Source organism: Phalaenopsis equestris, unplaced genomic scaffold (genome assembly GCF_001263595.1).
Source record: "Phalaenopsis equestris unplaced genomic scaffold, ASM126359v1 Scaffold235604, whole genome shotgun sequence".
In the NCBI taxonomy this organism is placed as follows: Eukaryota; Viridiplantae; Streptophyta; class Magnoliopsida; order Asparagales; family Orchidaceae; genus Phalaenopsis; species Phalaenopsis equestris.
Genome location: NW_018253466.1, coordinates 79,614 through 92,891, shown reverse-complemented (window position 1 = coordinate 92,891; position 13,278 = coordinate 79,614). Strand labels below are relative to the sequence as shown.

The following is a 13,278-nucleotide window of genomic DNA, read 5'->3' as shown; positions in this document are numbered from 1 at the left end:
ATATGTTATTAATCTGTAGGTCTGCTATAGATGAGGACAAGTTCTACTTCTGTACTTCTTAACTTTTGAATGAGCTCCAATCAAAATCTCAAGATATTTGATTAAATATACTGTTGCCTGTACATAAATACCAATCATTGAAATTTTATTTTTTTATATTTATATCATCCAAATCTTTCATATTGCATTAAAAATTATTTTTTTAATTTTTAAAAGATGAAATACATCGCTGACAGATAAGATGGTATGTAAATAAATTGAAGTTTGGATGTTATGCTTGTAACTCTTCGTATTTTCTTAACATCTAAACTCTAATACAAGTCCTAAATTAAATAATATCCAATGGATTAGGGGTTTATACGGTTTGCGGTAGCGGCGCTCAAAAAATGCGGCCCCAAATGGAGTATTAGATTGGCCCGTTTGTCAAATTATGCGCTTGTTTGAGTTGAGCTTGAATGATGAGTTTGAGCTCAACTCATAGTGATAACAGTTGGTTTGTGAGCTTGAACTAAAAATTTAATCTTTAATGGAGCTCAATGGAGAGGGAATTGATGGTCAGAGGAGGGTGATATAATGGTATACTAATTGAGCAAACTTGTGAGACAACCAGGTGAGCTCAAACCCAATTTTATTAAATAAATGAGCTCCAATCTAAGTTCGAGCTCAAATTAGAGCTGGTGGCTCCAAAAGTTGGGCCCATTAGTTCTTTATGGGAGCGGCTCGCCTAATTCACAAAAAAATTATTCCACACGGACGTCATGCTTCTCTGCATGCGGTGTCCGATCCTGACCGTAGATCAGGTGATATACGGTCAGGATGTATTTCAGTGGGCCTCACCTAAATTTTTTTTTAAAGAAAAAAAAAAAATATTTTGATTGTAGATCACCGTGATCATAAGTCACGTGATCTACGATCAGAATTAGATACCGCAGCAGTCCGTGTGCAATAATTTCTCTTAATTCAGAGCCCATTCCGGATTGCGTGCGGTCGCCGTCAAATCTCATCGAATTCGCCTTCCCCAAAAACGACAAAGTACAATACAGATAATTCTTTCCTAGAATCACACTTCTCATCACTCCGAAGCAACCGCCGACCTATTCGCTTGCCCAATTCCTCCTCCGCATAGCTCCCTCAACCATGGCCACCGGTCCCTCCACCACCATTACCGCATCCAACTCGCCTCTCCCTCGCCGCATAATAATCTGCGGCGGCGGCGTCATCGGAGTCTGCACCGCCTACTTCCTCGCTTCAAAGGCCTCCACCCGCGTCTCCATCACCGTCGTCGAGAGATCCTCCATCGCCTGCGCCGCCTCCGGCAAGGCCGGCGGCTTCCTCGCCCTCGATTGGTGCGACGGCACTCCCGTCGCCGAGCTCGCCCGGGCCAGCTTCCACCTCCACCGATCCCTCTCAGATCTTCTAGACGGCCCCCGCGCATACGGATACCGCCCCCCAACCGCACTTTCACTCCCCCTCTCCACGCCCCGCCGAATCACGATCGCCGGCGCTCCCATCTTGGATCGACGGAGCGGCCGCCGGACGACCGCGGACGATCGGAACCCTAGAGACGACCGCACAGGTTCATCCCCTGATGTTCACGAGGGCGGTGTTGTCGTCGGCTACGGCGGAGTATGGAGTCGAGGTGGTGTTTGGAGAGGTGCGGGATGTTCAAGTTGGGGGAACCGGTGTACGGCTCCGAGATGGAAGGATGTTGCCGGCGGATGTGGTGGTGATTGCGCTCGGACCGTGGTCGGGTCGACTGCGGCTAGTCTCCGATCTGTTCCATGTATCTGGCCTCAAGGTGCATAGCATTGTCCTCCGGCCTCCGGAGCCGGCCATTATTAGTCCCCATGCGCTTTTCCTTAGCTACCAGATTACCCCGGGAGGCAAGACTGTTGACCCGGAGGTCTACCCCAGACCCTCAGGTAAATAAGCGAGAAACATGAATTCATAATTTATAAGTTTCAGGGTCTGTTTAGGGAGTAATATTAGATGAAGAATCCGCAATTGTGGATTTGTGGTAGTATGTTAGTATTATAATGATATTGTGATGAATAACTACCACCATGCCACTAAATTAACATCTATACACCGTTCGTCTTTAATTTTTTTTCTGTTTAGGCTGCATTTTTTTTTTTTTGTGGGTTAAAAAAGTCAGATCGTAACTTTCTAGCAATCATCATATTTAATTTAGTCTATGAGCAAAATATAGTTTTCAGCTACAACTTTTTGAAAAAAGTCAGATCATAGCTTTCCAACAATCATCATATTTAGTTAAGTCTAGGAGCAAAATATAAATTTCAGCTGCAATTTTTTGAAAAAAAATAAATAAAACATAATTTTGCCCAGCAAAGGTGAGACATCGTACCACCACCACTGCACTGCCTCTCTAAATGCACCCTTATATTGATCCTGTGATGAGTATGATTTATAATTAATCAATAAAAAATAATATTATATTTATTTAAATCTGATTTATTTTCATTTTTAAATATATTTATAATTTATTGGGTCTTCAGGTTGAACTCTGGTCAACCTTTGAACATTTAACCTCTCCTATTCAATTTCAATGTCAGTTCAATTTCAATGTCCAGTCTCGATTTTTAGAACCTTTAAGCTTTAAAATCAACAAATTTAATTATATTTCAGCACAATTTTTTCACTGCAAACAATCAAACGAACTCACTCTTTAATCACCGCTGTAAATTGAAATTTATGAACCAGGAGAAGTGTACATATGCGGGCCATCAAAGGAGGCCACTGCTCCCGACAATCCTGAGGATATTGTGGGCGAGCCAGAATCTATCGCAATGCTGCATAAGATTGCCGGCTCAGTGTCAAGCCACCTGAACTCCAGCGTCGCTGAGGCGGTGGCCGAACAAGCTTGCTTTTTGCCCTGCACTGATGATAGCTTGCCGGTCATTGGTGAGATTCCCGGCACCAAGAACTGCTATGTTGCCACCGGCCACAGCTGCTGGGGTATTCTCAACGCTCCGGCCACCGGAGCAGCGCTAGCCGAGCTTATTTTAGAAGGACGGTCTACAACGGTGAATTTGGATCCCTTCAGCCCGTCGAGATTCCTCCGGTGAAAGGCTTTCAGGTAAGACTGTTTATGTTTTGCTGGAATCTGAAGTGTAAGAATGAAGTTTATATATGCATTAAACTCTGTTTGCTAAGGAAAAACACAGAGAAATATTATATTTCCAATCTCAGGATTTAATTTACTTACCACCATGTTGATGAGTGTTGGCTTTGTGCATTATTGTTCATGGTTAGCTTGGTGAGCTTTTGAATGAATATAATCAAATATTTATATGATGTTAATTAAAACTTAAAATATTTTAGTTGAAAAAAAAATTACCCCTAAATTTGTTTTAAAAATGGTATTTAACAATCCAGACTTCATGTTGACATAAATTTATGTAAAAGCATAAGAAGAAGACCTCAAAAATTACGTTTTTTAAAACTTTATCTCCATGTCAAAGGCAAATTACTCACGTTGAATCATAATTTAAATATGTAACACCAAAAATTTCATAATTACATTTATAACAATTTGGATTATCTCACGATCAAAGATAATCATAGTGATATTAAAAATTAGAGTGCTATCTCTATAAATATAAAAATTTAGATGTTCTATATGTAAATATATAATAATTGTGTAGCTTGTAGGCAAATGCCCCTACTTTTCATTCACATATAACCAAAGCTTTGAAACATATAACCTTAATTAAAGTTTATCAAACAAATGAAGTCTACATATGTGGGCTCCCAAAAGAGAGAAAATATTATCAGCGATCTAGAATCAACAACTGTAATGCTGCATCAGATTGCCATAATAGTGCCGAGCCCAATGAAGGACGGCATTGCTGAGGTGCCATGCCGGCCACCGGAACAGCCCTTGCAGAGCTTATTTTAGAAGGGCGGCCGACGGCACTGTCGGGATTCTTGGGGGAATGGTTTTCAGGTGGAACTATGTTTATAACTTGCTTGAATCTAAATAGAGTTTTATTCTAAGAATGGATTTGAATGGAAGAATGATTCTCCAATCTTTCAGCTTCTTGTTCAAGGGCCTGCCTTTACCGAGCTTGGCTCTGTTCTCCTTAACATCAGCAAGCTTGAACTCGCAGCACTCGGACTCTTTGTCAATCGATTCGAGGACGAGAACTTTATCTGTGGTTTCCTTGTGGAGTTTGAGGTTTTGGTTCTCTTCCAGATAGCAGACCCACATAGGCATGTTTTGGAAGCGACTTAAATCTTGGGGCACCTTGAGGAGTCTTTCAGCTCCTGGAGATGATACCTATGAAGGAATCAAAGGAAAAAAAAAAGGGAAGAGTTTGATTCATGGTTAATTGAGTAATTCTCTGATCCTGTTGCTAAGAAGCAATAAAGAAAGAAAATAGGATGATTTACATGCATACCATTCAATTCTGATGTATTTACATATATAAACACCTGAACTTAGATTTTTACATGTATGCCATGTTGTCAGACATGTATTTCACATTTTAAAAGTTAAAATAGTGATGTTTTTTATGTTGATGCGAAAGATTTGGGTGGCATAAATGTAACAATCAAAGTTTAGGGGTAAGATATGTAAATACATAAGAATTGGGTGTTATGTATGTAAATGCACCAAGAAGAGAGGAAGTTTGGTGATTGCCTCAAGAGCCATATCTGCAGGTATTGTTCCAGCTTTCCCAGCCTCATCTAATCTCTTCTTGTAGAGATTGTTGAAGTTTTCAATCTCCTCAATGTCTGGGCACCCAAATCTGAGAACATACATGATTATCAGTTCGACAGAAAAAACAAAGGGGAGGAAACTTTACATACCTAGCACACAATTCTTACATATTTACACATCTCAAAACTAAACCTTCATATTTTAGTTCGACGGGAAAAAGGTGAATTTCACTTTTAAAAAGTGGTAACGGTGCCATTTTTGGCGTGATATTAAAGATTTGATAAGTTACTTTATAGAAAACACAAGAATTCAAGTTCAAATTTGCTTTATGAATATAAAAAGCTTAATTCATCATAGTTAAAATTTTAAAGTTAGATAAAGTGATGAGACATGTCATGATCAGGCAGATGTTAGCATTCTCAAAATTCCTTAGATGGTGGATTTTGAATGATTTGTTGTTGTTTGGAAGTTTTTTGTTATAACTTGGAGGAATGGTGGCATTTTGATACTAAATTTGGCTTATGGCAATATAAATTTGGCTTTATTCATCAACTTAGATGTCGGCTGGCTACTTTGCAGATGAACTTGTGGAGTTGTGAGATTGCCTTTTCGTTTGGTGAGTTTTTTTAGTTGTCATTAGTTATGAATTGAGGCGTTGATGTGGACATGATTTTGCAAGTCGCAATTTTACCATTATTTGGATTGATTTGAGTATGCTTTGTTTGATTGTTGTTCATAGACTATGAAATTTAAATTTAAGTTCTTAGCATCTGATAGTAATTAAAATTGGGAATATTCTTATGCTAATCTTATTTACTAGCCTAGGTTATGAACAATATATAAATAAAATCTGAAGGCATATAATTCAAAACTTATGGTTGGAATAAAATCTCTTCAAATTATCAATCTTTTGAGTGTTAGTTGAATGCATGATTCCTTCGATAGTGATACAAATGTGGCTGCCAATCTTAGGAGAAGACATCATGTATTGACACAAAGTATAGGTTTAGTTATTGTTCTTGACTTTGGTAAAAAAATTCGAACGTTCTTGGGAAGTCTAGTCATTGATATATTTTCTACTCGAAACTTTGAAAGCCAATAGTGTCAAAGCAGAGTTATCCCTCTTAAAAGCATCTATGAAAGGAGAAAAAGATGGAATTGAGGTTTTTAATCAACTATCTATAGCATGTAGCTGACTCATGAAAACTCATAAAATCAAAAATAGAAGTGAAAGTTCGCTAATCAAGGATTGCCTCAATTTTTTAGGAATCTAGTTTAAGTCTCTTAGAATGCATCACAAAACCAAGAAAAAAAAGTATTTTTATTGCATAAATTTAGACCTTTTAAAATTGATATAAAACTTTTCACTTCTAAACTTAAGAAACATTTAATGTAATTGCGATGAAGATGCTTAATCTTATTCAAGCTATAAATTAACTTGTATGAAAGTATACCAAGAACTTGCTAATAAAAAGAATAATCACTTGATTCATCGAAATCATGAAAATATTTTGTGCTTTAGATTCTCAAAAATGCATGATGAACTATATATCTCTTGATGTTTTGATTTTTTTTCCATCATCTCCAAGATGAATTATTATTTGGTGATACTTACTGTACATATCATTTTTTCAAAATTATAATGACCTGGTTATCATGCTACCTGTTATCCAATCTAGGCATAAGACACCTGCACTTTATAGTGATCTTATTGACTGCATGACTAACAACACACAAAACAATAAAAATCATCTTTCTTTGGTGCTAAAAATATGAAGATAATAAAATCTCTTGCAAAAATACTTTATGCATCAGTCCATTTACTTAACAATTAAGCTTAATATGCTCAGTAGGATCCATCTATTGATGTCAAAAACTCTGAATGCTTTGAACCCAATCTGAAATTTATTTGGGTGTTAAATATCTCTTAGTCATCAAGCAAACCTTTAAGTACTACATTAATTAATATAGACATGCCAACTACGATTATTAAAAAAGTAAAATAAGCCAAATATGAACATACATGTGAAAGCTTGACTCGAGCTCAAGTAAAAGTTGAACAACTGATAATATGACCGAAACAAAGCCTCATGCATGCTATACTTCAATTACATCCCTACATGCTATACTTCAATTACATCCCTACATAAAATGATAAAATCCTAGACCTTCACTTTCCCGGACCATACCATGATTCAAAATTGCGAGTAGAGCTGTGAGGGCATTATATCTACCAAGTTAAAAACTGGACTATGATTCATATGTGCTTTGAAAACATTATAGCTAGCAACGTAAGAAATCAACAAAAAAGAATTGACAAAGTTTCATCATAAAAAAGGGACATTTACATGCATCCCCCACAATTCTTATGTATTTACATATCTTACACCTAAACTCTAACACTTACATTTATAAAAATCAAATCTTTAACATCATATAAAAAATATCACTTCCACTAATTCTGCACAAGTCAAATGCATGTTTTTATGAACATGTAAATACCAAAGTTTAGGAAAACAAACTATGTTCACTTTAGGCATCAACCAATTAAAAAAACAAATGATTTTTAAAATCTAAAATACTAACATCATTGATATGCAAACCACAGCCATCAAGCAGAAAATAAAAGCTTTAACATAAGCGCAAAGAATACTGTTTCTTACCTGTTCGTAAGCTTATCCAATCTCACATAGATGTAGCCCTTCTCAGACAACTTAAACGCATAAATAGCAAAATCATCCCCAAAGCTAAGAAGAACCTCACGAGCCAAAAACAGTGCTTTTTCACCCCACTTCTCATCTCCCAACACAATTCCCCCTCCATCCCCTCCATCGCCAATCTGAATCAATCCATCAAAACCAATCCTTTATAAAACCCTAAAAACAAAGACAAATCAATAACTTCCACCGAAAAAAAAAAAAAAAAACTGATCTGACAATTAACATCCCCCAGCCTCTCTGTCTTCCTCTTCCTCCCATTCAACACCCCAATCTTCCTCCTCCGACTCTTCAAGGAATTTACAGAGAAATAAAGTTATTTTCATTGTGAAAAGAGATTGTGATATCAGGAATGAAGATTGTAGGAGGTTTACCAGTTCGTCCATGGAGGGGATAGCGAGAAGTGGAACTATGCCTTGAGATAAAGAATTGATTCTGAGAGAAGATAAACGCGAAGGGATTGCGAGAGTGGGCTGTGGTCAATCGGCGGCCCCAACCGCTGCCGATGAAGTCAGCTGTCATGAGGTGAGGAGAAGGGAAGGGGAGAGGGAACGAGACACCGTGAAAGCGGCGGCGCCGCCACACCGCCGCCGCTAGAGGCGCCGCTTTTCTCATGACAGTCTCGCACTCAATTGAGAAATTTTGTCAGGTAACGGAGAAAACGTAAAATTACATACATCGAATTTCTCTGCGTAGGTCTTCTGTACGCAATTTTTTTCTCATATTAACACAGACAACACTCCTCTTAAATTTTAAGTAGAAAATAAGACTATTATCAATTTTTAGAAGTGAAATATATATAGATATATATATATATATATATATACACACACACACACTTTTAAGTTTAAAACATCAAAATATTATGCAATTAAATATAAAGTTTAGATATGAGATACTTAAATACATAAAATTTAATTAACTACAAGGCTGAATAAATTTATAATCAATTAAAAATATTAATTAAAAAAATAGAAAAAAATATTAAATTACATTTAAATGATGTTTACTATAAAATATAAGATTTAAATCTCGCATCAACTCTTAACATTCTACTATTACGTCATTAGGGTTGTCAAATCAATTTTTTGTTTTTGAATTTCTCTGTGTCCAGTTTGCTAAACAAACGAGTCGAACATATTTTTGTGTTCGAAATATAAATGAGCCAAAGACGAATAGTGGTAGCTAAGCTTGGCTCCCAGATAGCACTCCTCTTAAACTTCACAAAAAAAATGACACTATTTTCAATTCTTAGAAGTGAAATATATATATTTCCCTTAAGTTTAAAACATCAAAATGTCATGTAAAAATCTATCAAAAGTTTGATATGAGATACAAAAATACATAAAAATTTTATGCTATGTAAATTTAACTTTCTTAAAACTTAAGTGGTATATTTATAAACCCCAAAATAATGTCATCAAAATTTAAAGAAATGTATGAAAAAAAAAAAAAAAAAAAAATTTAATATATAAATTGTAAGGCATTTAATTACAAATACAAATAATGCTAAAATTTATTTTTAAAGATGGCAAAATTTAGATGTCTAACAATTTATATGAAATATCATTTCATTTAGAATGCACTTTCTCTAACTCATCATATCATATTTGTATCTTTTGATATAGAAAACATTCTGATTTTTTTTTTTTTTTGCGAAAAATGCCATTATCATTTTTAATTTATGCTTAATAATGCATATTAAATATCATAATGCTGTTTTTATTTTTAAAAATATATTGAATTAAAAATCTTTTGTTTAACATTAGCTTTTAAAATGGATCAGAAAATTGTCATTTAATTAAGGAATTTTCAAATTTATAGTGATCTATAAAATTTTAATATTGATTATCTTTTTAATTTAATGTGTATTTATTTTAAATGTGGACTTCAACTTGCATTATTTTATTTAAGAGATTTATTTCAGCAAAACATAATTTTGTCAATAAAGTAAACATCATTAATCTTATTGCACAAATAGATTATAGGTTAACTTAAAAAATAAAATAATATAATTTTATGATTTTAATCATCCAAAATTTATAGAAATATTAAAATAATTTTCAGAAACCAATCATAAAAAAAACTAAAATTCAACAAAAAAAAAAATGATACGTATACTTGCTGAAGAAATGGTGGGTTTTTGTTTTATTTTATTTTATTTTATTTTATATAAGGATTAGTGATAACATCCTTTCATTATAAGAAAATTTATATCCATACCACACAATTCCTATATATTTATATGTCTAGCACCTAAATTTTCATATTTACAATTATAGTATTTTGACGTCATAAGCTAGGATGAAAATGTGTATTAAATTTTTAAAAGTAGGTACTTTTGTGATTTTTTAAACTTTGCATGCTGACCATGTAAAAATAAAAGTTTAGGGTGTTAGATATGTAAATACATAAGAATTATATGGTATGTATGAAAGTGCCCCTTCATTATGATTCCGCTTGCTTGCGATTGTTCCAACCTCATTAATTATTGGTTGATTGGTTTTGAGGAAATTAAATCATTATGATTGAAGGAGATTATGACGACTTATGAACATTTTAAATACATCTAACTGAATGATAAGTAATACAAAAACTATTTTAACTATATTTTCAAACTTCAAACAACTAAATGGGTTATAAATATATCTATATTAAAGAATGGGCTGGGGCGTGAGGTGCCTAACCCGCTCTACGGGCTCAACCCCCGTTAGGTTTGGGGCCGACTCGATGTGCAAATAATTCAAGTATCACCTGACTTAATGCGACATTGCACCACCAAGTGATTCAAACCCGGGACCTGGAGAAAAAATTGCATACGTAAGACGTACGTAGCGCTGCGTACGTCAGAGAGGTTATTTCAAGGGTATTGAGAGGTTATATCTGCATTATAAACCTTGTAACCTTCCTGTAACCTACATATAATCTACAAATATATGAAAACAAAAATGAATAACTTACTAGAAGATACAAATATATTACATGGAGGTTACAGGAGGTATAACACAGATATAACCCTCCAATATCCTCCTAACATACGCAGTGCCACATACGTCTTACGTATGCAAATTTTTCTCCGGGCTGAGGGGACTGACGACCTTCAGATAGGCTGCTCTACCAACAGGCCACGGAACACATACATATATAGACACACACACACACACATTGCCTTAATATTGAGTCATTGATGGGTGGGAATTTAAAGATTATTTTACATCTGTTTCTATGTATATATATATAAAAAAAGGAGCTAAAATGAGTTCAAATTAACATACAGCAGCAATAGTAGTGGGGTAGTGATCCCTCCAATCATCCAACCCATTTTGAATGGCTGAGATAAATTTCAATATGATTTTAATTTTGGGTTAATTAAATATATCACAACCATCCAAAACAGATCAAATGGTTATAAAGAAATAAACACATCGCTACAATTACCTCCGATATGCTATGAACAATTGGGCTCACTCTATTCTGATTTTTGTTTTCAAAATTGCTATGCTTTAAATGGATAAAATACAAATCATTCCGAGTGAATCAAACGGCCAGAAGTGAATATGATTGCATCTCTAATGTTATCAGCCGTCTGATAAGATTATATGCAGGAAATTTTGCATACAGATACCTCTTTTTCAACCACGGGTTGTAACAAGGTCCACTGATTGTTGTGAAATCCACATATCTGTACATAATGTTACTGAGAATTGAACAATGATTATTTTGCCCAATGCGGAAATAGTGACAAAATTACATTTATACATTATGAAAATTACCTAGGAAACCTCGGTTGAAGATGACAAGGAACCATCCAGTGCGTCTCTTCCTGCGTCAACATCTTCATTTTTACATGACAAGTCATCATCCGCATCTAAAATTTCAGATTGAAAATCTGAAGTTTCATTCAAGGTTTGTTCCAACTCTTCAGTGGTAGAAATATGAAGCAAGTCTGGAAGATCGAGCTTTGTTAATTTACTGCTTCCATTTGATTGTACCATGTCTGTCACTCTCACCTGATAATGTTGTGTAAATTTCAGCTGCTAAGCTCAATATTATCATATGGTACGCTTTTTTTTTTTGGAGCAGCATTTACATTTATACCACAGAATTCTTATGCAGTACATACCTAACACCAAAACATTCATATTATAAAATACCACTATTACTATCTTCAAGTGAAATATATCTTTTCATGCATAGGCTTATGACACCAAGGAATATCAAAGTTCAGGTGTTAGATATGTGAATAAATAAGAATTATGAGGCATGTATGTAAATTTCCCTTTTCCTTTTTAATATTTGGTTACCTGCAATGGCTTCATGGCATCGTAAACTTGGTCAATGCTTTTGGTGAGTCCCTCTTGAGCTTGAAGTTCCATAGAATCTCTCAGTAGCTGACTCAAAAAATTGACATCATCGGACATTAAACCTAGCCCTCTTAAGAGCTTTGAGCCAAGCTGCAGACTTGTCTGTAATAGAACAGTTGATTAATTATAGAAGAAACGCTATGAAACAAAAGCGCATGCATTGAAAAAGCAGATTACAAAATCTACCTCCGTATTTTCAAGCACAGCATCAGTTGCGCCTGCTTTTTTCAGATCAAGAAGATGATTGAGATCCTGAGCTCTGGCAAATATGGGAACCTTTAAGAAAAAACAAAAAGAAAAAGAAAAGGAAATTCACTTCAGTTTCAGATTTCACCACATTTTTGTTCGAATATAAATTTTATAGCTTTTGTTATAAAAGGTCATTTGCTTTTGTTAGAAGAAAGAGAGAATTGTAGATGGCTATGTATTTGGTCAATTGTCCTTGGATGCAAGCAGTTATGCATATGAACAAGAAGAAACTACTGAAGAAAAATATATAAAAAAGGAATTAGCATGGAAAACGAAAAAATATATTATAAATAGTGCAAATTTCTACAATAAATAAATTATGCTATGTGATAATTTTGATATGATTACATTCACCTCAAATTCAAGATAACATGGAAGATGTCAAGTTAAGTTTTGAATATAATAGAAACAAAAAATCAAGTAGTTGAAGGTATTCTTGCCTAGAGATTACGAGCGTTGTAAGAGGAGAACAATCTATCTATAAAACAGAGGCAGTAGTGAATTGGACAAAGTTGGTTATAAGATCTATGTTAGAGAAGGAATGAATAAGATCCTTAAATAGAGACAGATAGATAACACTAGTAAAAGTATCAATGGAGAATATTAATGAAAGTGTATACACCGGAGCTACCGACACAGATCACAAACATAAATAATGGCCAAGAAGACGAAACTTTCCTTCGGAGTAAGCGATCGAACCAACAATTCAATGTCAAGGATGAGAAGCCGCTGACCTAAACCCGGGATGGGTCAAAGCTCTAAAGATGATTCTCTACCCAGTAGAGACAAGATCTGCCAAGGGTAAGACGCAAATCATCCCGACAGCGAGTCTCGTTGAATACTACGCATAGGTAGTGACAAGATCCACCTAAGGCCTTACAAGAGAGAAGATCTGACCAAGTCGACAAACCGACCTGACAGACAAGACATAGGTCCTATAAGATTTGAGCCAAACAACAGGTAAGCCATGATTCCCTCAATGAAACAGGTCAACCCATCAGCCGACTGACCAACCAAAGCAATAATTATTGCAGAATCAATCGGTCAAACCTCTTGCCAAGATGACCGACCATATTTGGACCAACCATATTTGGACCAATTACTCCCTTTCAGCATAGGCGGATTTCAATTTGCCGCCTAACACGATCGGTCACTTGCCGACCGACGGTATTTACTCAAAATCTTAAGTAATTGTAAACCGTTATTTTTATCAACATTATGACTGCCATTAATTCAAATTATACGCATTAAATCCATTAAGAGC

At 35.2% G+C, this 13,278-nt stretch overlaps 3 protein-coding genes across 6 annotated transcripts in view; 1 reads left to right on the top strand and 2 right to left on the bottom strand.

Moving 5' to 3' along the window:
• The first annotated feature begins 977 nt into the window (after positions 1-977).
• LOC110039172 (putative oxidoreductase TDA3) lies at positions 978-3,225 on the top strand. Its single transcript, XM_020744149.1, is given in 3 exon segments — positions 978-1,484; positions 1,486-1,922; positions 2,722-3,225. Coding segments are annotated over 3 exon segments (1,149 nt in total). The 5' UTR covers positions 978-1,137; the 3' UTR covers positions 3,087-3,225.
• A 442-nt stretch (positions 3,226-3,667) lies between these two features.
• Positions 3,668-8,016, bottom strand: LOC110039152. Its single transcript, XM_020744112.1, has 5 exons — positions 7,776-8,016; positions 7,632-7,690; positions 7,348-7,523; positions 4,664-4,772; positions 3,668-4,300 (listed from the first exon to the last, which is right to left on the bottom strand). Exons 1-5 carry the CDS (start codon positions 8,014-8,016, stop codon positions 3,980-3,982), a joined length of 906 nt encoding a protein of 301 aa, XP_020599771.1. The 3' UTR covers positions 3,668-3,979.
• A 2,985-nt stretch (positions 8,017-11,001) lies between these two features.
• Positions 11,002-13,278, bottom strand: part of LOC110039166 (K(+) efflux antiporter 3, chloroplastic) — a 57,882-nt gene continuing 55,605 nt past the window's right edge. For 2 of the 4 annotated variants that reach the window (XM_020744133.1, XM_020744132.1), the window contains exons 17-20: positions 11,952-12,041; positions 11,706-11,867; positions 11,175-11,411; positions 11,002-11,098 (exon numbers count right to left, since the gene is read on the bottom strand). In XM_020744133.1, coding sequence (XP_020599792.1) covers positions 11,175-11,411; positions 11,706-11,867; positions 11,952-12,041 — 489 coding nt within the window. In that variant the 3' untranslated portion in view covers positions 11,002-11,098. Of the gene's footprint in view, positions 11,099-11,174; positions 11,412-11,705; positions 11,868-11,951; positions 12,042-13,278 lie in introns of those variants that run through there. The other 2 variants (XM_020744131.1, XM_020744134.1) reach the window with 2 other exon arrangements.

What these genes read in the sequence shown, in the direction of transcription:
- LOC110039152 (XM_020744112.1), bottom strand. Translation starts at nt 8,016, where the DNA reads ATGAGAAAAGCGGCGCCTCTAGCGGCGGCGGTGTGGCGGCGCCGCCGC. An exon ending in TCCCCTCCATGGACGAACTG is followed by an intron (nt 7,691 to 7,775) that starts GTAAACCTCCTA and finishes AATTCCTTGAAG; the next exon opens with AGTCGGAGGAGGAAGATTGG. An exon ending in AGGAAGACAGAGAGGCTGGG is followed by an intron (nt 7,524 to 7,631) that starts GGATGTTAATTG and finishes GGATTGATTCAG; the next exon opens with ATTGGCGATGGAGGGGATGG.